The sequence below is a fragment of the Vombatus ursinus genome, unplaced genomic scaffold, assembly GCF_900497805.2.
Source record: "Vombatus ursinus unplaced genomic scaffold, bare-nosed wombat genome assembly UNPS02014833.1, whole genome shotgun sequence".
Lineage (NCBI taxonomy): Eukaryota > Metazoa > Chordata > Mammalia > Diprotodontia > Vombatidae > Vombatus > Vombatus ursinus.
In genome coordinates, this window is record NW_020954611.1 from 4049358 (window position 1) to 4075127 (window position 25770).

Sequence of the window (25770 nt, forward strand, 5' to 3'; positions counted from 1 at the left end):
TAAGCAGGAATAACTTTGGAATACCAATTGTGCTCTTTATTTTAGGTTATAGCAAATATTAGTATTTGTATATATGCTAGTATAAAACTGTGGAAAACTACCGCGTAATTTTTAAATGCACATTAAAAATCTACTTTTAGTTGTCAGAAAAACATTCAAGTCATTGTTTGGCACAGACAACACAGTGAGTATATATTCTGAATTTCACAAGCAAATTTTTTTAAGTTAAAAATTCCATTATATATTTTGGGCATACAAGGGTGAATTTTTTTTAATTCAAAAATGTTTCAAATTCTTCCCTCTCACACTAAGATAAGATACTTATATTTAGGTTCCTACAGTAAGAATGATTTTCAGAATAAGAGATTTAAGTAATACTGTAAAATAGAATGTTTGTTTCTGAGGCTTAAACCTTAAAATTTTATGAGGAAGAGACATTCATAATTGTTTTGGGGAAATCTTGATCAAAGGATCAAGATGAATTTATAATTTATGCTAAACACAAAAGCACATTTTAATGGCTTTCCAGCCATCCTCAGCTCAATGGGGACTGGAGAGTCCATTAGCCTTACACAATCAGGGAGCTTTATTGTTAGCTAATGGCATCAATATTTTCTGTTTTGGTCTACAGGTCCCTTTTGGTTAATAAATATATTTTAAAAATTAAGATTTTCTATATAAGACTATGTAGTACAATTTTCAGATCCAAACTACGTTTTAAAATGATCAGTAATTGTTTAACCAATCTAATTATTTCTTTTTTTTTAAAATTATATGATTGGAAAAGAGTAGCCTTCTCTTCAAAAATGAATTCACTCTACTTTTATGTAGTACTTCTTATAATCTTTACAGCATCAAATGTCAAATTTAGGAAAATTTATCCCTATTGTTACCCTTCCATCTTTATTACTGAACTGATGGTAAATGCCCTTTGTAGATATATGTGTGTGTATGTGTATGTATATATATATATATATATATATGTGTGTGTGTGTGTGTGTATATATATATATATACACACATACACAATTATTATTATTATCATCATTATTATTATTGTTTACTGTTTGGCATACCTGCAAATGAGCATGACAGTTTGAATCCAAAGAAAATATTGGCACTAAACTATAATTTACACAAGAGTTTAAGGCTGGTTTTAAATAGGCTCTTGACTTAGGTTAAATTACTTTTTCAAATTAAATTTTTTTTATACACATCCAAGTTTCTGTAGCTTTCTCAAAAAAGATTGTCAGGTAAGGGACAGAAGGAAGGGCAGAAAACCCCAAAACCTTTTGAAGGCTATTTTCCAGGACTAAAAAAAGTAATTGTAAAGGATGACATTCTGATGTTCGTCTTTGGTAATCAAATTATTAGGAGGAAATTGCCACTCCTATTAGTTATCTGGTCTGTCTGATGCCTATAACACCAGAACAAATTTAAAATGAAAAAGTACAGTATTAAAAGAAAAAGACATTTTCAGGGACACATCTGTAAGATAGCAGATACCCTTACTCCAACAAGTACTTATTTTGCTTAGCTCAATTTTTTTAATAGACTCAAAAGTGCAATAGTGTGAATACAACAGAAATTGGACACTACCTTTTCACCCATGCCAAAACAGTAAAAAGAGATACAAATATGAAATTTTATTTATTTTTATCATGGAAGTAAACAATATATTTTCAAACTAATTTGAGATGCTGGGCTTTTTTTTTTCTTTTCAAGAAAATGGTATTTGAATTTTTTCATAACAACTTTTTTTTTTAAACATTAGAAACTGCGTATTCTTTTTTTTTCCCTGGGCAAAAAGGCAATTTCCGAAACTGAAACCAGTTAAAGCCATTATTAGTTTAGCTGATACAATTGCTTGAATTCAAAACATGGGAATAAAGTTATCAATTAAGAGTTATTTTAAAATAACCCTCCCACTAAACATTTTAAATGGTTTGGTTTAGTAAAATTTTTTTAAATCACCATTTTAGAACATGGTAGAAGTTAACAAGGTACCAAAATCACTTCTACAAATTGAAATAACATGTAAATAGAAATACTAAGAAGATTGAATGAGCATTATAAAGTGTTTATGGGTGTTAAATGTAGGAAAATTAAATGAAGGCTCATAAAATATAATTGCACTCCAATTCTTATCTACTGAACAAAAAGAAAAAAAAGACTTAAAACTAAATTATATCCTATCTACCTTATCACTAACACATAAATGACCCTGACCAGACAAGAAAAATTTGTCTCCACTGTCAAATTTACATTTTAGAAACATAAGATATGATCTCTTAAATTAGTAGATACCTCATTAAGGATGATAGAAACATGAAATTTTAGAAAAGCAAGACCAAAAAAAAGCATGATGTGACTGTTTTGTATCAGTGCTGGTTATGTTGCCCTCTTGCAAAATGACAGGCAAAATCATACTTGTTTTTACATTTGCATCCACATATATTACACTGAAAAGGGTTTTCAAACCCATGACATCCCATGTGAATAGTATAAAGGATATTGTCTGCAAAGTACATGTCACAGTGCTGGCAGTGATGCAGAAGCTGAGGGTCCTGAACTGGCAGGGCTGGGGCTGGCGTGCTGGGCTGGCTGTTACTTATGCTGGGAGTACTAGTGTGAGCACTGCGTTCACTGCTTGGGCCTGCCACAGGGCTATAGTTCCTCTGACTGTGTGATGGCCGAGGTTCGGGACTTGTAGGAGATGAGCTCTGAGGAATACTTGTTGAGACAGCAGAAACAACTGTCGGGGTGGTGGGCTGCTGAATCATAAAAGGCTTTTCATCAGGGCATGGAACAACATCAGGAGATGCTGGGTTTTGATTCTCAGGTGGCAAGCTGGATAACTGTCCTGCTAGAGTGGATAGTTGATTTAATGGGTTGTCAACCACGAGTTCTTGTGGGTCCCTTGGCAGGCCACCAGTCTGTGTCGTTTTTCCCATGCTTTCGTATGTATCAGTCTGGATATTTGGGATTTCATGGGTAAAATCATTCAGGTAGTCTGGTTTCTGAACCACCATGGAAGGTGGACTCAAATTGATTAGTGCTCTCCTGCTGTACCCTAGATTGCTAGTCTTCTTTTGCAAAACCCCCCACATTTTCTTGCTGCTTAAGGAAGACCTAGTACCTTTAATTGGTACCATTTTATGTTTACGTCTACGATGATGGGAAAGATTACTTCTATCACTGCAGCGGAAGGAACATAATTCACATTTATATGGTTTTTCACCAGTATGGGAACGCATATGGGCTTCCAGATGACGCTCATAAGCTGATGCAAATGGACATAAGTGACATCTATGAGGTTTTTCACCTGTAAAAATAAAGGTGTGACAGCAGAAACACATTTAATAGAAAATTTCATGATCTCATATTCACTGAATTTAGGAATGTAGAAGAACTATTTTTTTTTTGGTTTTGTTTTTTTGTTTTCTGCTAGGCAATGGGGTTAAGTGACTTGCCTAGGGTCACACAGTTAGTAAGTGTTATGTGTCTGAGGCCTGATTTGAACTCAGGTCCTCCTGACTTCAGGGCCGGTGCTCTATCCACTGCACCCTTAGCTGTTCCAGAACTATCTTTATAAGCACAGAAAAGTGATACATTTGGAATACAACTCTAAACATAACTATAGGTTATTTAAATTAACAAAAAATGTATTTAGTTCTAAGAAAGCTAATCACCAGGGATACAAAAAACGAGATGAAACAGTCCTTGCCTTCAAAGAGCAAAGGAAGTAAGGCACTTAACAGAAATAATTATAATACAAACTAGTATAAAAGGTCCAATCTAAGTTACAAGAAATTGAAGGAACAAAGAGATTTCACACATATACACAAGTAATTTAAAGTAAATTATTCTTCTTATCGGCACTAAATTTGTTATGTCCAGGTCTATCAAAGGCCATACTGTTATAAATTTTCTTTTAGCTATGATAAGCGCTCTTGTAGATTGAGAAGAAACAGTGGAGCAATCACAGTATCTGATTAACAATGATATTCCCTACATCATAATGTAGACATGTTGTGATGGATTGTGAAAGCTGATATCAAAGCCAGGAAGACTTCAAGTCCTGCTTCTGACACCTCTTGACTGTGGGACCTTGGGAAGGTCTATAATCTCTCTGCTCCAGGCACCTGAGACTTCAGTTGCAGAGAAGCTACCAATGCATATAATGTACATAATGTAAATAATCTATACCATAATGTATTAGATGTATGTATATGTGTGTGTGTATAGGGTGTTTCAAAGGTCTTAAGTGCCATTTCAAGCCTTAATAGCTTAAAATTAAGCTTGAATAGCTTAAAACTGCACTAAAACCTTAATTGTAAGTGGTGTTCTTGTCCTTTGTTTATAATTAGACAATTCTATTTCAAAATTCACAAAGCTGGCAGGATATGCTATTCCCATTGTCAGATTTCCAAGTTATTAGTACATCACAAAGAAACTGCCATAACATTTCTGAGGAGATTATTGCCAAATCTTACGAGGTTGTAATTTGGAAGGATCTGATGACTAAAGTATATATGGTTCCTGAACTAGGGCTATTTCCCCACCATTACCACCTGCCACATCCTACTGCCAATAAAAACATCATTACTAAATTCAAAATGCAGCACCAGGCAAATGCTAAGGGGCCAGTGGGGAATTTGGCACTGGGGGCTGGGTATGCACTGTAGGAGCAGTGCTACGGAGCTCCACTATTCATCCTCTGGGGTGGGAAGGTCTGTAGAAAAGAATGTTCTCTACCAAAGAGGAAGGGCTCTGGGACTCTGATAATTTTTAATTTGTGCCTCTACTTTATATGATATTTCTGATGGAAAGGGGAATTTCTTCATTAATATAAATGCTGTGTTATGCTTAGTTTTTAAACTATTGCAAGCATCCACACATACACACCAAGAAATGACCTCATTACCTGTGTGAATTCTAATATGTTCAATGAGCCGTGCTGTTCCTTTGCTGGCATAGTTGCAGTATCGACATTTTAGTTTTCCATCAAATGTTCTTTCAAATCCATCCACCAGCATTCCTGAGTTTTCATCCAAGGACACTTCAACAGATGGATGATCAAGTCCATTTTGATCACCATCTGTCCCAGCTATAAACAAAGTATGGCAATAGAAATCAAGTCTCTAGAATTATAATAATTTTAAATTTTGGTCTAAGGTGGTACAAAATCATTTATAAATGAAAATTTAATTAATTACACTAAGATTCATTCAGTTCACTTGTTTATTATTCCTCATCCTTATTTCACTGAAGGAAAACATGTATATGGTTATAAGTTATAAAAATTTACTTCAAAGTTACTGGCATAAAAGAATACAATTATCTGTGAATTTAAGCACCTAACTGATTCCCCCCCAAATATGCATGGTCATCACATGATGACTTGTACAACAGACTTTTGTTACTTTAGTCTGAAAGAATTAATGGACTTCTCACTTTTCCATCCAATTCAAAGTACTGTACACATGAATTGTAGTACCTGTCTATCAGGATCTTCTATTTCTTACTTTGTTACTAAGCTCCTAAGATAAAATTTAAAGGTTTGGCACCAATCAGCATTAAGAATCACAGAACTTTAGGTGGTCTAAAAGAGTCACTGGCAACCATCTAATTTGACCCCTTTATTTTACAGATGAGGAAGCTGAGGCCCAGAGAATCCAAGTAGTTGGCTCAAGGTGGTCAAACAGTTTACCAAGTGTCAGACAACTCAAGTCTTCAGATTTCTAGGAAAGCTGCTCACTGTACTATTTTCCTACAATTTAGTAAATTAAATCTTTAGAACTCCATCTGCTTCTCCTCACAAAGTACATTCTCTATTACTAATTAATGATAATGAATAAAATGTTCTACTTAAAAAAAAGCAAACAATTCACATAATATTGTTTGTTCTTCATAATAAGGGTTTACAATGCAGCTTACATAAGTGAAATACATAATAATATTTAAAAATTAATCTACCTCCCTGAAGAGCCTCTGCTTCCTTGTCCCCACTAACTGATCCAGAGATCATGTTCACGTGGTGGGTCTGTTGAGTGAGATATTCCTGAAAATCCTTCACAAAGTCCAGAGGCTCTGGTTTCTTTTCACCCATATTCACCTTCTGAGTTTATGATTTCTTATACCTGGAAAAATAAAACTAAATTACAACTTTATACTGTTCAGGCCAACTCAACAAATATTTATTGGGTACCTACAATATAAACAGCTTTGCAACTAAAAGTTAAACAATGGCAGAATAGAGGTTGGCTAGATTCATAAGATGAATCTCTCAAAGTGGCTGTACCCCAGAACAAGGGTTAGTCTTGAGCTTTGTATACTCAAAAAGTCAGTTTCATGAGCCCAGAAAGAGTTGGCTAGGCTCTAGGAAGCCAATTTATACTAATCAAATTAAAAACAGACTGAGAAAACAGTATGCTAGTTTAAGGAGATATGCCTAGAAAGTTATCTACCTACCCATTTATCTAGCTACATAAGACACTCCTCCTTTGATGGGTTTGCTCATTTAAGAAACCAAATAGCAATATTGTAAAGTTGCTTTGTGAGAATTCAGTCCATGGACTATAGGAGAAGGACCATAGATTTAGAGCAGGAATTCTTAACCATTGTCTCTCCATAAACTTGTTTTTAAAAAAATATTCTGATAACCATATTTTGATATAATTAGTTTTCGTCATAAGTATATGCATGTTATTTTATGCATTTAAAAATGTCAATCTGAGAAGAGGTTCACAGGCTTCATCAGATTGCCAAAGGAGTTCAAGAAAGGTTATGAATGTCTCATTTAGAGCTTAACTCAGAAACCATTTCCAACTCCCTCTCCTCCAATTTTACAGATGAGGTAATTATAGCCCAAATGAATAAAATGGCTTGGCCAAAGTCACACAAGTAGTAAGTGGCGAAATCAGAATTAGAACCTAGGTTCCTCTGACTCTAGATCCAGAATGTTTCTCACTGCACTACGAAAACGGAACTGGATGTTTGTAGGAGAGATCACTCCATCAAGCCAGTGATACATGAGGGATTATCTCATGCCCATCAAGGTAGCAAAATTGGCAAAAATGGGAAAATTAATTGCTAGGCAGGCTATGTGAAAACAGGCATGTTAATGTATTGCCAGAAGGGCTATAAATTGGTTCAACTGCAAAACAATTTTGAATTATGCAAGAAAAGTTACTAAGTTGTTCATAATTTCAAATCTAGCAATTCCATTACTAGGAATATACTACTAAGAAGGTCATTGGCAGCAAAATAAAAATAATAATAATAATACTAATCTGTCATAACAGCCTTGTGATAACAAAAAGCTAAAAGCAAAATATGTACCCACTGATAGGGTAATAATTAAATAAATATTATATGTATACATAAACCATACATATATAATGGAATATTACTATGTTATAAGGAATGACAAATATGAAAAATTCTAAGAAATATAAGAAGACATATGAAATGGGAACAGAGAAGAAAGTTAAGCCAAAAAACCCAATACACTCAAATATGTATGATAAGATAAACAAATGCAACATTGAGAGGTACCAAAACTTTGGTCAAATACAATGGTCAATATTAACATATCATCAAAGTTAAACAACATATCCTTCCTTTCTGTTACAACCAATAAACTGGGGGGGGGGGGGGCAAGGAAGGGGTATACTCTGTAGGGAAGTTTCTGAGGCTGTTTAGTGAGGAAGTGTCTGTCAAGAAAAATATCAGTAAGTTTTTGTTTTTTTTTTTAATAAACCAAGAGTGTCCTCACCCCTAGACATTACTAAATAAATATTCACAAATCTTTTGGCTCTCCTTTTTTGAGATCTCTATGCAGACCTTCAATTTCCTGGTAAGACATTATCCCTACTAGCTATAATAGGACTGAATAAGGTTTTAGTTTTTTAAAACTCAGTTACATTACAGTAGGGGATGTCTCTTTTTGAGACTATCCTAGGAAACACCTTCAATGAACTGTGAAGACTGTTCTTAACTGAATAACTAAATTCAACAAATTCAATTCCACAAATATTTATTAAATACCTACTATATGTAAAGCACAGTGCTAGGTGCTAGGTATACAAAGACAAAACCAAAACCCTCCTCACTCCTCCAAAGTTCCCTACTTCTGAAGTATTTTTAAACCTTTAATTCTCTCACATTAGTCCTCTGTTCTCCACCATCCTAGTTCAGGTTTTGACTGCCTCTTGCCAGAAGTTATTGTAATAAATTCCTAATTGATCTCTTTTCTTCCAGTGTCTCTCCTATCCAATCCAGCCACTACACAGGTGGCAAAATATCCTCACCATGTCACTTACTGGCTCAAAAACATCTGTACTTGTAGTACATCTTATCTTACTTGTAAGATAAAATGCAAACTCTCGAGCCTACCATCTAAAGTCCCTCCACACCCTAGCTCCAACCAACTTTTCTAGACTTGCTTCACATTATTCTACTTCACACACTACATTCCAGCTAAACTAGCCCACTAGCTGTTCCAATGAACCTGCCATTCTATTTCTATTCACAAGAGCTACATCTTTCCTCCCTCCCCTTTCCCTACCCCCCACCTCCATGCCTGCAACGCACTCTCTCTTCCCTGCTTTTTACAATCCTTATCTTCCTTCAGGGCCCAGTATGTGGTAGGCAATGGAAGGAAACATAATTTTTTTTTTGGAGGGGGGAGAGATGAGGGAGAGGGGGAATAAAACATACAGAGATGAAGGAGTAAAATAATTAAATAAGGGAGTATATGATTAACTTGTAAGAGGCATCTTAATTCAATGCAGGTCAGTAAAACCTGGGTTCAAGTCCTGCCTATGACTTATACTAGTTGTCTAAGTGCCCCACGATGTAGAAAGCTGTTACAGAAGTGTCAACCTACATTGGTATAAGAAGTTCCTCTATGAAATGAAATCAAAGGTCTAGTTCAAGTAAAATAGTTTTATTACAAAACTCATATAAAATCTGAATGAACATGAACAGGACTACTCAGATTTATTCACTTAGTCTTGCCCTGGTGGAAACAATTCAAGACCTGAACAAACACTAGAGTTGACTATGGGCGAAGCGAGCACCCAGCAAAACTGAAGTGTTTCATCGGACTGTTCTCAGAAATGAGTTCTTTGGCAAGTCAAATATTTTTGCCCATCACCATGATTCACTCATTTATCAGCTATCTCTAATACTCTAATGCCATATCTCACTCTGAAACAGCAAAATCACTCTTCTGAAAATAAACCTCTTAGCTGACTTCATAAAAATCCTTTTGCTTTTTCAATGATCACTGAGACAGAGGTAGGAAGATACCCACAAATCTTTTCAGTGGACCTGAATAAAGTATAGGGGAGCCTTTTCTCATTTTTAACTTATGGAAGGTTTCTGGTAGTGATCCATAATTCCATAATTGAAATTTTACATGAGTTGATGATGGTACTCACAACAATAATTATGATGATAAAGATTTTCCATCTAGGTCTTAATGCTGGCAGTCGGGGGTGGGGAGTGAGCACAGGTAGGGGGGGAGAAAGGGGAGGCTACACGAGAGACTCTGCACACCACTTTCTACATGAATCCTCTCCTGACCCCCTTCCACAACTCCTAGTGCCCTCCTTTCTCCTCTGTAACTGATTTTGTATTTATTATGTCCATATATACATATGCACAGAATACTTCCCCTGAAAGAACGAGTAGAGATTGCCTCATTCTTTGTATGCCCATTGCCTAGTCCAGTGCCTAACACATAGCAGATGATGAATAAATGCTTGCTGACTGATTAATCACAGCATTACTCCTGTCATGACTCTGAATCTGTGAAGAATTTCAATTGCTTCCCTTTCTGAGCCCTGAAGTCACACAAGATACAAAAACCAATAACATACTGATTGATGAATCCCTATTTTTCCCTGCTTCTTCTTGTCAAATTATTAATCTCTTAAGTACAAAGTTCTTATACATCTTCCCTATGCCTTCTAAAAAAACTGGAAATGTCTGTTATGAAAGCTTGTTGCCACAGCTCTCAGCAGCGGAGCACAACGCTGTGTCTCAATGGTATTTTGGATTCAAAGGCCAACATAACGAGTTACAAGGGGCTGTTTTATTTCCCTTTGTTAATACCTTCACAGGCTGCATAGAGAGCAAAGGTGTCCCATGATTCCAAAGGTTACAAAGGTAGAGGCGGTTGTTTGGACTCCGATCTGCCCCCACCCCCACCCCATTCCCCCCATCCCACATTTCCTTCAGAGGTTACAGAGGCAGAGGGCTCAGCTATTCTATTGCCTCCTTTAGATCCCTTCCTACTTTCCACCACTGTTGCTGCTAAAAACAGCTGTTTTCTTCTGTCTCCTTTTTAAAAAAAAATCCCCCCCAAAAAGCAATTGCATTTATTAGTATGCTTTTCCCCCATCCTCCCCTTCGTTGTTCTTCCCCCATCTCCACCAAGAAATCAAGAACATAAAGAAACCAACCGGTATAAAAGGAATAAAAAACTGTATAATCTAAGTAAAAATATTGTTTGTGTAAACTGTCTTTAAATATTCTTTAGACTAAAGGATTTTTTCCTCATCAAAAGCTATTTAATAAATAGGTAATTTACTTCTAAATAAAGATTAAATGGCTAGTGGTCGGCAACAACAAAAACAAAACTGTCCTCTTTCTTTTACATAATTTTAAAGATGGTAACATATTACAGATGTGGCATAGTGACAAAAATAAATCAAAGAAATGAATAATCAAACAAGAAGTTGGATTGTTCACATATTAAAATAATCCATGGAAGCTTAATTAGCATCCTTTAAAGAATCAAGTAAAATTGAGGCACGCCCTCAGCAAACTGGGTACTCTCCCTCCCTCCCTCATTCCCTGGGGGCAAATTTAAGGGACAACATGAAAAAAGTAATAAGCCACGGGCAGATTACGGAAGGTGTTCGATCTGTTTCGCTGGAGGGTATACTGACTTCAATGAGACCACAGATCCACTGAAGTATTAGGAAAACTTGGTTCACAGATCAAAACAGAATGTACAATAGCTTCATCAATTACCCTTCCAATGTGGATAGCTCATCACTGTATGGTAATTCACTGATACAGTATTATTGGAGAATGAAGTATTCTCACTATACAAAATTTTAATAAAGGAAACTTATCCATTTGTGTTTTAACCATTTTTGAGTGAAATCTTTCTAAAATGTAGTATATACTTCTTAAGAGGACCATAATGAACATAACTTTCTTTTGACAACTTGATATCATTATTTATGACCAACCTAATGCGCTACATGGCACTATATTAGCCTCAGGGACTAATTTATTGTTGAAATTGTTTTTCCTTATAATAAATAACCCCAGATGGTTCTGCTTTTGCAATTGTGTTGCAAATGTTAGTTACTTCTAATCTGTTGCTTTTACACATACTGTCTAAATAAGGACCTAGAAATGGCTTCCTCTATTTTTCAGGGAAGTACAATGGGACAAATACTTTCTTTACTACTAAAAGGATGCCCATTGCTCTCCCCATTATAGCTGCTGAATTCCCTTTAAAGTTCAAACCAACTGCTACCTTTTCCACGAAGCCTTCTTGATCTCCCCTGATGAGCTTACCACCCCCACCACCTCATGAACTACACAAATAACTTTGTTTTGCACCTCTGTTTTGCACCTCTCGTGCAATTTTATTAGTGTCACATCATCCAGACAAAATGGCAAGTTCCATTAGGATGGAAAGTATTATCTAAACTATCTCCTCCAGTGTCTAGTACAGTATTCTCCATGTTGTAGATACTTAATAAATATTTTTTTGAATCAAAAAGCTGGAAAGATAGGTTAAGGCCAAATTATCAAGGACCTCAAACACCACAGTAAGGAATTTAAACTTTATTGGGGACCTTCTAAATTTTGGGGGGCAGAAAAATTATCTGCGAAGGAATAATACAGAAATGTATAAAGAATACCCACATCTAGATGAAGTGGTATGTGGAGGATTAATTGGAGGGGGTTTTGAATGAAGTAAAGGAGACGAATGAGAAGGCTATTGAAATAATCCAGTATAAAGAAGACCAGGACTTGAACTAAGGTGGTGGCAGTGAAAGTGGAAAGGAGACAAATAAAAAAGATGTTTTGAGAGGTCCCTAGGTTCAACATATCTTAGTCCCTTTTCCTAACTGTTCACCCCCTTGGAAGGAGTACTGAATGCTATTTTTCTCCATTTTCTTTCTATATTTCCCACTGGTTCCAACTGAACATACATAAATGCAGTCTTATTTAATTCAATAAAACATTTATTAGTTACCCACTGTGTGCAATGAACTGTGGATACAAAAACAAAAATGAAACAATCTCTGTCTTCAAAAAGTTTACATTCTACTGGGTGGATACAATACATACATAGATAAGTAAATACAGAGTACATACAAAATAAAATAATTTCAAGAGGGAGAACAACCCAGGAAGAGGATCTCACATGGGAGTCTCCATGAAGGGGAACGACATGAAAGTAAATCAGCAAGCATTTATGAAATATCTACTAAGGGACAAATACTGTTTTAGGCACAGAGAATACAAAGATAAAAGGGAAACAGCTCCTGCTCTCAAGAAGTTTACATTCTATAGGGGGAGACAACATGTGTGTATATACATATATATGTACACATATGTACATATATAACATACAAGTATATACAAAATATGTACTAAACAGAGAATGGATGACTTTGAGGATAGTATTAGCAGCCAGGAAGATCAAGGGGCTTCATGTAGATGATGGAACTTGAGCTGAGCCTTAAAACGAAACTTTAAAATTCTGAGAAAGAAGATAAGGAGGGAATTAGTGGAATGGCATATATTGAGAACAGTAAGATAGTCACTGTGGCTGGACGGTAGTGTGCATGGAAGGGAGTAATAAGTCAGAAGGCTGAAAAAGTAGGTTAGGATCTGCTGGTGAAGAACTTCGAATGCCAGAGTCTATATGTGAGTCCAAAGGTAATAGGGAACCACTGGAATTTATTGAGTAGGGGAATGACACAGCAAAACTTGAATTTTAGTAAAATTACTTTGGCCACTCTGTGGAGAATAAGTTAAGAGTTAAGAGAGACTGGAAGCAAAGAAACCAATTAGGAAGTTATTACAACAGTGTAGGCAAGATAAGGGCCTGGTCTAGGGTAAAGAGAGAGGAAAGGATAAGAGATATTCAGGCAGAGGTAGAAACGATAAAATTTGGCAACTGAGTTACTGTGGTATGAGAATAAGAAATCAAAGTGGAAAGGTTGCAAACCTGAAAAGAAATATGAAAGTTCAGAAGATGGGTAATTTTGTGGGGAAAGATGAGTTTTTAATATGTTGAGTTTGAAATGAAATGTCCAACTGGCAGTTGTGATTGTGAAACTGGAACTCAGGAGAAAGAAAAGATCTAGATATACAGACCTGAGTGTGATTGATCTACATGGAGATGAAAATTAAGCCCATGGAAGATGATGGTGTTACCACTTGAGAGAGGTACCCAAGGGTACACCCACATCCTGGGATTATTGGTATGATAGAAATGACGATCCAGCAAAGGAAACTGAGAAGGAAGAGAACCCAGAGAAAAACCAAAGAGAAAAATTACAGGAGCAGCAGGATGGTCAACTTTTTTAAATGCTGAAGAGTGGTCAAGATGGATGAAGATTTAGAAAATGCCATCAGATCTGACAGTGTCACACACTCACACACACACACACCACTAAAATGTCCCTCCCTCTTGAGTCCCTAAGCTAAACATTCCCAGCCCTTTCAGTTTATCAACTGAAATCATATAACGTGATTTTAAGTCTCATCAGTTTGTCACTATCTTTCATAACATGGCTCCAACTTACCTTTCCAAACTTATTATACATCGTTCTATTCACTCTACAATCCAGTCAAGATGTCATCCTTGATATTCCTCACACAATAGCGAGGAATGCACTCCCTCTTCCCTTCCACTTCCTGGAATCTTAGTTTTCTTTGAAGCATAGCTCAAGTATTAACTCCTGTGTGAGACCTTCTTGCCTACTGATCCTCAGATGAGCACCTCCCCACTAAAATCGTTAGGTATTTATTTTTGGATAAACCTCTATGTGTACACATACAACAGAATGTAACTCCAACAGAATGTAAACTCCATGAGGGCAGGAAATGTTTCATTTATGTCTTTGTATCCTTGGCACCAAGCACAGCACTTGGAACATAGCATAAGCTTAATTCTCAAAATATGGTAGCCAGAACTCAGCACATTACTCCACATATGGTCTGGTCAGGTTTCATTAGGATACTTCTTCTATTGTGCCTTGTTCTGGATGCTAAGCTTCTTTACTGCCACCTAAGTTCAGGTCAGCTAGTTTTTTTGGGCTGCAATATCCCACTACTGGATCCATGTTAGTGGATTAAATTCCACTAAAACTCCTGCATCCTTTTTGTATAAACTGTTGTCTAATCATATTTTCCTCATCCTACACCTGTGGAATTGATTTTGTGAACCCAATTATAAGACTTGATATTAATCCCTATTTAATTTCATCTTATTAAATCTGACCCATCATTCCAGTCTGTAGAGATCTTTTTGGATTCCAATTCTGTTATCCAATATATTAGTGATTCCTCCTAGTTTCATATTACCTACAATTTGATAAGCATGTCATCATCCAAATCACTGATAAAAATGAAACAAAACAGGGCTAAAGATAGCCATAGGACCTTCCACTAGAGACCATCCTCCAGGACGACATCAATCCATTAATCACCACTCTTTGGGCTTGTTCGCTCACACAGTTCCAAATCCACCTGACCATACTACCATCCAGTCCACATTTCTCCATCTTGTCCACAAGGATAGCATGAAAGACCTTGCCAAAATGCCTTGCTGAAATCCAGGTCTATGGTACTCCCCTGATCTACCAGTCTAGTAACCCTGTCAAAAAAGGAAATAAGGTTAGTCTAGTATAATTTGTCCTTGATAAACTCATGTTGTCTTATAGTGAGTGCATAAACCAGGTTACAGTACAAATATCAACCAAAATTTGTTCAACACAACCCAAAAAGTTAAGTGTACAAAATGAAATGTTAACATATTTAACACCTCAAATTGTGAATTTGGATATTGTATTCAAAATCAGATTTGCATTTTTAAAAAAATAAATCATTTGGAAATTCCAACCAGGAAGAAAATGACTCACATAATTTGAAATATAGCAAAAATGTAATATTCCTAAAGGGGCCTCCTTCTGACTATACTGGTTAAAGGTGAGCTATGCCTACTTTGCATACAGGAGTTAAGAAAAACCAAGATGTGGTGGGAAAGTGTGTCAAATCTTCAAATAATAGTAATAAATTATAAATTCTTCATTCCAAATTATCCAAGCATAGCTCAAAGATGATTACTACAATGAAAATTTGGTACTTTAGAACTCATTGTAGGTAACAATTAGGAACATAACATCATCCAGCTTCAGGGGGAGAACAAAGAAACATATAGCTTCATCTACATTACTCCCCTGCCCATTCTTTAAAAAGTCTTAGTCATGCTAATCAGATGTGTGAATAAAGAAAAAAAAAACAACTTTTACAGTCATTTCCCTCACTTCCACTTTTAAAATGCAATTTATGCATTATAATGATATGGAAATATAAATATTTATTATTTTTGTAGTGTTATAATTATGTAGTGTTAAATTAAAATGGAAAGTACCTGGTATTCTAGGTGCTAAAACTAGTAAAAATCAATCCCTACTAATATAGAGTACAAAATAGGGATTTTTTTCACCTGAGGAAAAACTGTTGTTTGGGAGTTACACAGGTTTTTGTGGTGGGCCAAATGAGTAGTCAGACTGAAGATACAGTCACACAAGGAAATGGGTGAAAAGCCTGTTGGCTCTTCAAGTCCAGCCTCTGATTCACAGGGAATGTAGGGCAGAGGCAGGCACCAGGAGAAGGGTTGATGGCCTGGAGGCTGTTGTGCCACATGGCAACATGTGCCAACAATCACTATGGGGAGGAAGCATACTCCTCGGGATGTCCATACTAGGACAATGATTCATTTACTCCATGCTAGTCACAGCTCTGTTGAGAGACAATTATTACTACATATAGTAGAGTTCATGCAATAGTATAAAGTAGAACAATTCAACAAGTCATATTCAACAATGACTTTAAAACATTAATATGTTTTAATGCACTGTGTTGAGCACCAGGGAAGATGCAAACAAACATAACTAATATGTGTTCTCTGCCCTTAAGGAGTTTATACACTATAGCAGAGATGATTAGATATGTATTCTACATCTTTCCTACTTCCAAGTATGGATAAGATTAGAGTACAACAATAGTGAGAAATGTAGCAGACTACTTTCTTTTAATAAGTTTTGCCTACTTCCTCACTTCAGAAGAATTTAAAAATGCCACCAAAAGGAAGACTATGCAACACACTTAACATTCTACTTTAGAATCACAACTCCTAACTAGCAGGAATTACTAATTTTTCAAAATTATAACAGTTACACATGTCTATATATGCAAAATCAACAAATTGCAATGAAGGTAATTTATTAATTCCTACAGAATGATTAAATATGATAATTTAAAGATTAATTTTACCATAGCAACATATATTAATGATGATAGTAACCAAAATCAACAGATCATTCCGTAGTTTGGTTCTCATACTACAGGTAGATATGGCTAAGTAATGATAGAAGATAAAAGCAACTTGAACCTTCAAAGGGAATAAATTTAAAAAAAAAATTCCACTCTTCAGAATGTGAAAAAGAAAAAATCCTTTGATAGTATGAATCACTGAGAGTCCAGAAAACATAAAATAAGCCATGACATGGCTATGTGTATAGGAAATACTGAATGATAAACATCACTGAGGGACCAATCCAATCTACAAGAATGAGAAGATCAAAGAAAGCCAAGATTCTAACACGTCAGAAATACCAAAGAAAAAATTCATACATATTAAAATAAAAATCAGCCAAAATTTTTAAAAAGCAAAGTTCTAATATAAGAAAACATTAATGATTTAGGTGAAGACCCAGAAAAAACACTGATGAAACAAGAAACCACGTAAGAGACATCCTCAACATACACAAGTAAGTTAAGAAATCTGGACTGGTATGAAAAGCTTAAGACTGAATAAGAGCCCTTGGAAAGAGTTAAAAAAAAAAAGTCTCAGAAGGAAATCAAGTTAGACCATTGTGAAGATCAAATAAAATAATACCTATATAGCAATACATAAATGCTAAGTATTATTATTAACATTTAGTCCATTTACATTTTGTGTTACAATTGTTTTGGCCGGTCTTCTAATCATTCTTTTGGTAGGAAATATACACTTTCTTATTCTTTTTATTAATATCATTCATCCACTCTAAGCAAAGTCCCTCTATCTAATTTTGATAGCCATGTAAATTTCTTTAACTTAGTCTTCACTTTTGTCAATCATCAAGGCTATGCTCAAGAATATATATATATATAATCTCCCTTGATAAGGGACTGTTTCACTTAATAAATGCTTTCTGACTGAGCATCTAGCATAGCACGAAGAATATGATAAGTACTTAATGAATGCTTTTACTGGTCACATTTTGCAGATGAGAAAACTAAGGTTCAGTTAAATGACTCGCCCCAGATGACACATATAGCAAGCATTTGAGGCAGGATCTGAACTTAGGTCTTCTGGTATTCTAACTACCACACCAAACTGGCTCTAATACAAAGAATAATACAATTAAAAAGCAGAATCCAACACTTCTGCTGATTAGAAAAAGCACATTTAATCCAGAAAGATCTAAAAAGATTTAAAATAAAATTATTTAAGTTATTATGCTACTGCCAAATCAAGAAAAGGTTAAGAGGTGCTAATGATATTGCTCAATATTAAATTCAAACCACAAATCATTAAAGATATAAAAGAACATTTATATTAAAAGGTTCTAAACAAAATTATAGTATATTAATCTTAAGTATATATGCAATTAATTCTTCTATCACAAAATAGGTAAAATAAAACTTCACAGTTTTGCAATAAAGAGAAAAAATAGCAACTATGGGGAAATTTTAACACCACTATAAAAATTATTGTTATGGAAGCAGATCCAAGCTCAGTATTATATATAGTTTACCCAGGTCTTCATATATCACTCTGGCCTGTACTGTACTATACTGGGACTATGTCCAGTACCTGATCCCAGGAAAGAAAAAATTGTCTTTGTGGTAACTACTACCTAGGCAGAGCTAAGCAAGCACCCTTCACTCATGATTCATGGCCCAGAGATCCAATGGAGGCCACAAATACCCACCAAAAGGGCAGGTCACTAAGCTCTAAGAGAAGTCCCAATCGGTAAAGAGTAAAATTCCAGTGTCAGTCATAGAATTTCCAGGTCTCAATGCTGACTGAGCCAGGAGGACTATAAAAAAAGTAGTTGTGATTGCTTAGAAACATCAAGACAAGAGCCTTCAATCTTCGATCAAGAGGACTTCAGTTTTTGTGTACCTTTCAAATAAAGCCTATGACAGCAAACCAACCATGAGAGTGCACTGTATAAGGCCTCAGCAAGCCTTTGAAACTAGTACAAAGTACAAAGCTTAGTGGGAAAAAAATTTTTAAATGTGCCTTTTTTTCCTCTAGCATTCAAGGAACCTACATAAAAACTATACACATACTAAGTTGCAAAATGAAAAGAAAAAGAAAAAAAAAGATAAAAGCAAATATAGAAAAATATAGTAAAATTAAAGACCAAATTACAATAAACCAGTAGAAAATAATAATGCAATGAATAAAAAGTACAGGTTCATGAGGAAACTATGAAAAACATATTAAGTAAATGTCAAGGTAAAAGACGAAGTTATAAAAATGAAAGGTTACATAAAATTACAATTTTTACATAAACGTTACGTATAAAAATCTATAGGTAGGAGAAGAGTAGAATAAAAAGGCATATCTAGGTGATATAAGAAACAAAAGGTATTAATAAAATCTATTTTACAAATTGGTGAGCTAGAGTCAAAACAGTAGCTGGAAGCAAATTTATAATAGTAAATACCTGTATTAAGAAGCAGCTGAGTAGTATAGTGGATAGAGAGTCAGACATGAAGTCAGGAAGACCTGATTTACTGAGTTCAAATCCAGCCTCAGGCACTTAGAAGCAAATCACGTACTCCTGGGCAAATCACTTAACCTCTGTTTGCCTCAGTTTCCTCACCTGTAAAAATGGGGATAATAATAGCTCCTACTTCCCAAGGCTGTAGTACAGATCAAATGAGATAATAATTGTAAAGCAATTAGCACAGTGGTTAGTACATAGTGAGTGCTATAATATATGTTAGCTATTAACTATTATAACAAAATTAGCTGAATCTGTACTCAAAAAAACTTAAAAGATGAAAGCAACAAGCCAACAACAAAACAAACAAAAAACACATAGAAATAACCAATAGCAGAGCAGAGATCTAGAGGAAAAAGAAAAAAGTAATGAAGATGATAAAGAAATACAAAAGCTGTTTTTTTATTTTTTAAATACAGAAACAAATTATGTAACCAAGTATATTTGTAGGGGGTGGGAAGCGAGGCTCTCTGGCATTCCTTGCTCCCTAGTACTCTTCCCCTTTCTCAACCTCTGCCTCCACCAAGTTGAGTTGCCAGATCCTCCCAGGCCTCTGAGAATTCGTCCTCCATGCCCTCCCCCATGTACCAGCAGACGAAGGCCGGCTTGATGTACATCAGGTCAAACTTGTGGTCCAGCCACACCCATGCTTCTGCGATTGCCGTGGTGTTACACAGCATGTACACAGCCTTGCTGCATCTTGGCCAGGTCACCATCGGGAATGACAGTGGGAGGCTGGCAGTTGATGACCACCTTGAATCCAGTGGGGCACCAATCCACAAACTGAATTGTATGCTTTGTCTTGATGGTGGCAATCACAGTGTTCACGTCTTTGGGGACCACCGTGTCCTTCGTACAACATACAGCAGGCCATGTACTTGCCGTGGCAGAGGTCACAGGACCATCTGGATGGCTGGCTCAAAGCAGGCATTGGTGATGTCTGCCACAGACAGCTGCTCGTGATATACCTTCTTGGCTGATATAATGGGAGACAGGTAGCCAGGGGAAAGTGGATAGGGTACCAGGTTCGTTTGGAATTCTGTCAGGTCAACGCTCAGCGCCCCATCAAAGTGCAAGGAAGCCGTGATAGAGGAGATGATCTGCCCAATCAGACAATTCAGGTTGGTGTACATAGGTCATTCGATACCGAGGTTATGCTGACATATGTCACATATGGCTTCATTGTTGACCATGAAGGCACAGCTGGTGTTTTTCAGGGTTGTGTGAGTGGTGAGGATGGAGTTGTAAGGCTCCACGACCGCTGTGGAAACCTGGGATGAAATGGCAAATTCAAGCTTGGACTTCTTGCCATAGTCAATGGAGAGCCCTTCCATGAGCAGAGAGGCAAAGCCAGGGCTGGTGCCTCCTCAAAAGCTATAGAAGATGAGGAAGCCCTACAGCCCGATGCATACATCTGCCAGTCTGCGAATCGATCTCCTTGATGATGATAAATGGCCTCAGGCATTTTTGGCCTCAGGCATAACTGTTGGCTGCCTCATCCTTTCCGGTTATCAGCTGCTCAGGATCGAAACACTGCCTACGTGTCAGTAGGAACTTAATCAACTACAGTTGGCTCCAGGTCCACAAACAGCTCTGGACATGTGCTTGCCAGCCCCAGTCTCACTGAAGAACATGTTAAAGGAATCATCTTCACCACTGATGATATTTTTTCCTTTTTTTTTTTTTTTAAAGGCAATTGGGGTTAAGTGACTTGCCCAGGATCACACAGCTAGTCAAGTGTCAAGTGTCTGGTCTGAGGCCAGATTTGAACTCAAGTCCTCCTGACTTTGGGGGAGGTGCTCTATCCACTGCACCACCTAGCTGCCCCAACCACTGATGATTTTATCACTTGGCATCTGACCATCAGGCTGGATTCCATGCTCGAGACAATACAATTCCCAGCAGGCATTGCCAATACGAACCCCTGCCTGTCTGACATGGATGGAGATACACTCACGCATGATGAGATGGCAACACCAACACTGCTGCCCTTGATGACCAACCCAGAAGCTGTTTTTAAAAGACTAACAAACCTAGTAACAAAACTAATTTTAAAAAAAGAAAACAAAACCAAATTACAAAAATTAGAAAGGAGATATGATGGCAAAAGAAATCAAAGAAACAATTAGATTCTTATACACAACTCTAAGCTACAAAATTTAAGATGCAATGAACAAGCATTCATAAGGACCTATTGTGTGCCTCTTGCAATGCAAGATAGCTAATCAGAAAGACAAAAGTGAAACAGTATCTGACCTCTACAAGCTTGCATTCTATCAAGGGAGATAATATATCTGTATATAAAATATATATATTAGAAAGAAAACAGATGGAAGGAAATTTGAGGGAAGAGATAGCACGAGCAGCTGGGGGGGAGGGGAATGAGGAAAACCTTCATGTACAAAGTGGTGGATGAAGAAAACTGGGGATTCTAAGAGATAGAAATATAAGGCTGTGTGCTCCAAACATGAGGAACAGCCAATGCAAAAGCATGGAGAAGGGAAGAGTCTCACAGTAAGGAGGTCACTTTGGCTAGACTGGAGCATAGATGGAAGAAAGGGATATCTAAAAAAGGTATCTTGAGGTCAAGTTATGAAAAGCTTCACACACTCTAACATATGCATGTGTAAGATGTGTGTGTGTATGTGTGTAAATATTTATACATAATCCAGCCTCAATCTTTCTCTTAACCTCCAGTCTCACATCTCCAACTGCATCTCGGAAATCTCAAAATGGATATCCCAGAGATATCTTAAACTCAACATGTCTAAAACTAAACTGATTTCTCTTTGTCTCTAAACTCTCCTCTCTTCCTGTCTTCCCTATTTACTGTGAAGGGTACCACCATCCTCCCAGTTACCTAGGCTTGTAAAATTTAGGTGTCATCCTAGACTCCTCACTCTTTTTCATCCTCCAAATCCAATCTGTTTTCAAATCCTATTGATTCTCAACAACTGATCTATAAGCTCCGTTCTCTACTCTGATACTTTGTTGTTGCTGTTCAGTAGTTTTTCAGTCATGTCTGACTCGTAATAGCCCCGTTTGGGGTTTTCTTGACAAAGATACTGGAGTGATTTACCATTTTCTTCTCCAGCTCCTTTTATAGATGAGGAAACTGAGGCAAACAGGGCTAAGTGACTTGCCCACGGTCACACATTTAGTAACTGAGGCTGGATTTCAACTTTGACACTGTCACAAACCAAATGCAGGCCCTCCTCACACCTGTTTTATTACAACAGCCTTCTGGTTATTCTCCCTGCCTCAAGTCTCTCCCCCACTCCAGTCCACCCGCCACTCAGCTGCCAAACTGACGTTCCTAAAGCATAGGTCTATGTCACTTCCCTACTCAATCAACTCCTGTGACTCCCTATTACCTCCAGGATCAAACATAAAACTATCTATTTGGCTTTTAAAACCTGATGTTCTTTCCAATTCTATGCATTTTCATTGGCTGTCCTCTGCCAAGCCCAAGCCTGGATTCTCTCCTCATCTGCATGATTACTCTTGCCATTATTAAACAACAGAAACAAGTTATAAAAAATAAAAGATTAAGCATCAGCACTGAAGAAGTTAAAACACTTCTTTTTGCAGAGAGTATGATTATATAACCAGGAAACTCAAGGTAATTAATGGAGTAACAAATTACTTTAGCAAAGTAGAAGGATAGAGATGTTCAAAAAATCCTCTCAAAAACCATCTGCATTCCCATACACTACTAACAAAAATCGAGGAAAATTGATAGAGATAAGAATACTTTTACAATGACAAAATGAATCAAATATTTGGGTTATTAATCTATGAAGGGAGGTATCACAGTGTTGGGGATAGATGGACAAGCTCTGGAATAAGGATGACCACGGTTAAGGTTTTGCTTCTGGAATATATGACTGGTATGACCACAGACAAGTCACTTACCTTCTCAACACCACAGGTAACTCTCTAAGATTAAGTTAACAGAGGAATCTTTGATGGCAAAAGGAATGTCCACGCCAATGAAATTATAGATCCTAACCAAATAAATATTCTATCAAGATATACAAGAGACCTATATAAAGTCAACTTTCAAAATATTATTAATCAAAATCAAGGAAAAACTAAATATGTGGATAGTCTCTGTTCATAGTTATCTCAAACAGATAGTAAAAAAAATGTTAATATTTCTTCACTAGCTTACCAGTTTAATGCAATACTAATCAAAATATAACAGGTTATTTCATAGAATTAAATAAAGTTACAATAAAATCCTCATGGAAAAACAGATAGGCAAGGATATTCATAACATGTATGAAAAAGAAAACCATCAAAGCACAGCACTCTCAAATCACAGAAAGTATTATCAAGCAATAATTCCTTTAAAAAAAAAAAAAGAAAAAACTTATCTGGCATTAGGGGAAAAAAAGAGATACAGATAAGAAATGAAAGCCAGAAAATAAAACCTAATGTATAGAGAATTTTAGTGTTTGTTAAACCCACATTTAAACACTAGGGAATTATATCACTTGTCAATAAAAACTGTTGTGAAGATGGAATAGCTGTATGGTGGCAGATGGGTTTAGATCCATAACTCCAACATACACTAATATAAACTGATATAAAGAAAGATTGGTGGCCTAAATATTTTAAAAGTCATTAAAAAAGCTGTTACAAAAAAGAATGATATACTTCTTTTAACTGTGGAGAATAGGAACATTTTCATCAGAGAATAATTGGAGATAAAAATCAGTAGTTTTAAAAAAAAACGAAAAAGGATTTTGTACCACAAAAATAATCTCTCTTAAGATAAATGTCCAATATTCAGAACATATAAGGAAACATATCTATAAAACTAGTAATATAAACTGTCCAGTGTGTCAGTGGTTCAAATACATAAGCAATTTATGGAGAGAATACAAACTGTTCACGACTAAATGAAAAGATACTCAAATTCCATAATAATCAGATAAATACATACCCAAGAAATCAGAATAAAAAATACCAAAAAAAAAAAGGAGAAAATCCAATGTTGGTGACACTACTGTTTAACTGTTTCAGTTCTAATATACTGTTGACAAAACTGAAGATTAATATAAATATTTGAAGAACAATATAGAAATATACAATGGTAATAAAACTAATCAGACCTTTTGACAGACCTTTTGACCTAACAATTCCATTTGCTAGGATTTTATCTTTAAAAAAATCATAAAATCATAAAACTTATCTGTATACAAGTATTTAGAGCTGCTCTATTTATAATAACAAAAAACTATATTTTGGGAACAATCTATAAGTACAATTGGAAAATGACCGATGAATTATGGCATATTACTGTGAAATGACATTACGGTAGTATTTTTAAGAGATAGAAAGACCTTTATGTAAGATGAAAAGTGAGATCAATAGAACTGGAACTACATATTTAATAACTTCCATTATCTTGGGAAAAAAAGCCAAAAGAACTCTAGATACATCTGGAAAAGGATTTAGAGCAAAGCGTTTTTGCTTGTCAGCTGTTTGTTAATTCATTTGGTTCTATTTTGTAAAATACTGATGTTTTAAGAAAATTTTGTTTCTCACCTTGTATTAACATTTGATTGTTTTTAAGTGTACAACAAATTTTAAAGATTTTTAATAATAATAAAAAGATAGGCATAAACTTACCTTTTCAACCCAAATCAATTCCACCTTTTTCTTTCCACTGCAACATTGATGAAATGTAGAGTAACTGAAATCCACTTTGGAAATATGCTAATTGACTCCAAAAGGCCATCGAGAGACTTTCAACTAAAATTGAAAAGCCCTACAGAGTTCTGCAAAAGAGAGTAACCAAAAATTAAGATACGTGCAGTAAAACACAGTTCTAATATACACACACATATCTTAATTAGCATTTCAGGTCTAATATAGCTTTACAATGCTTTATAGTGGGAAGGGAATTATTATTTTTATATTAATTGATATATGTGTAATGAATATGCTAATAATTTAGATTTTTGAGAATTGCCTCTTCTGGCATGCAAGTGAGAAACTTACAATGCAGCTTCAAATGATTGATCAAACCCTTGACAACAACTCTCACAATCACTGTATTCTTGTGCCTGTGTACCTTAAGTGAAGCAAATCAAAGACTGTAGAACCTGTTTCCGTCACAGAACTCTGGTTCTGTGCCCCCACCAAGTAATGAGCCCCAAGGACCTGAAACAATACTTTCCCACAGGACTCCAGAACACCTGTACCTTAGTGATTGTGGGACTTGTGGGCTAGTTGTGGGATGATTTATGTATATAATCTCTGCCTTCACTACAGCAAGGTGGAATTCTGATCAGTAGAATTCCTGATTTGCAAATCTGTTCCTCATAAAGAAACGAATTAATTACTGGCACTTTGTCTCTGGCCTGCTGTTTTGTCATTCCCAGATTAAAGACTGGCTCAGTAAAATCCTGTTAACAATAGAAATGTTACCGATACCATCTACTAACATGAAAAACAAAGAGACAGATAAAAGAGGAAAAAAGCAACAGGTATATTTGTTCAGTACACTTCTAAGAAGATGAGGATCATGTCATATTTCTCTATAGGTATGGTGGCTCCTTGTATGATGATAATAGTAATAATAGTAGCTAGCACTCATATAGTGCTTTCAGGTTTGTGATTTGTTGTTGTTGAGTTG

At 35.9% G+C, this 25770-nt stretch overlaps 1 protein-coding gene and 1 pseudogene across 3 annotated transcripts in view; both read right to left on the reverse strand.

Annotated features, from left to right (window-relative positions):
- Positions 1 to 989: 989 nt before the first annotated feature.
- The window catches only part of IKZF5 (IKAROS family zinc finger 5), a 29485-nt gene continuing 4704 nt past the window's right edge, over positions 990 to 25770 (reverse strand). Inside the window, exons 2-5 of one of the 3 annotated variants that reach the window (XM_027839772.1) lie at positions 24762 to 24910; positions 5980 to 6143; positions 4928 to 5110; positions 990 to 3325 (exon numbers count right to left, since the gene is read on the reverse strand). In XM_027839772.1, the coding sequence (XP_027695573.1) occupies positions 2382 to 3325; positions 4928 to 5110; positions 5980 to 6112 (1260 nt within the window). In that variant the 5' untranslated portion in view covers positions 6113 to 6143; positions 24762 to 24910 and the 3' untranslated portion in view covers positions 990 to 2381. Of the gene's footprint in view, positions 3326 to 4927; positions 5111 to 5979; positions 6144 to 14715; positions 14900 to 19061; positions 19156 to 24761; positions 24911 to 25770 lie in introns of those variants that run through there. The other 2 variants (XM_027839774.1, XM_027839773.1) reach the window with 2 other exon arrangements.
- LOC114026152 lies at positions 19598 to 21082 on the reverse strand (annotated as a pseudogene).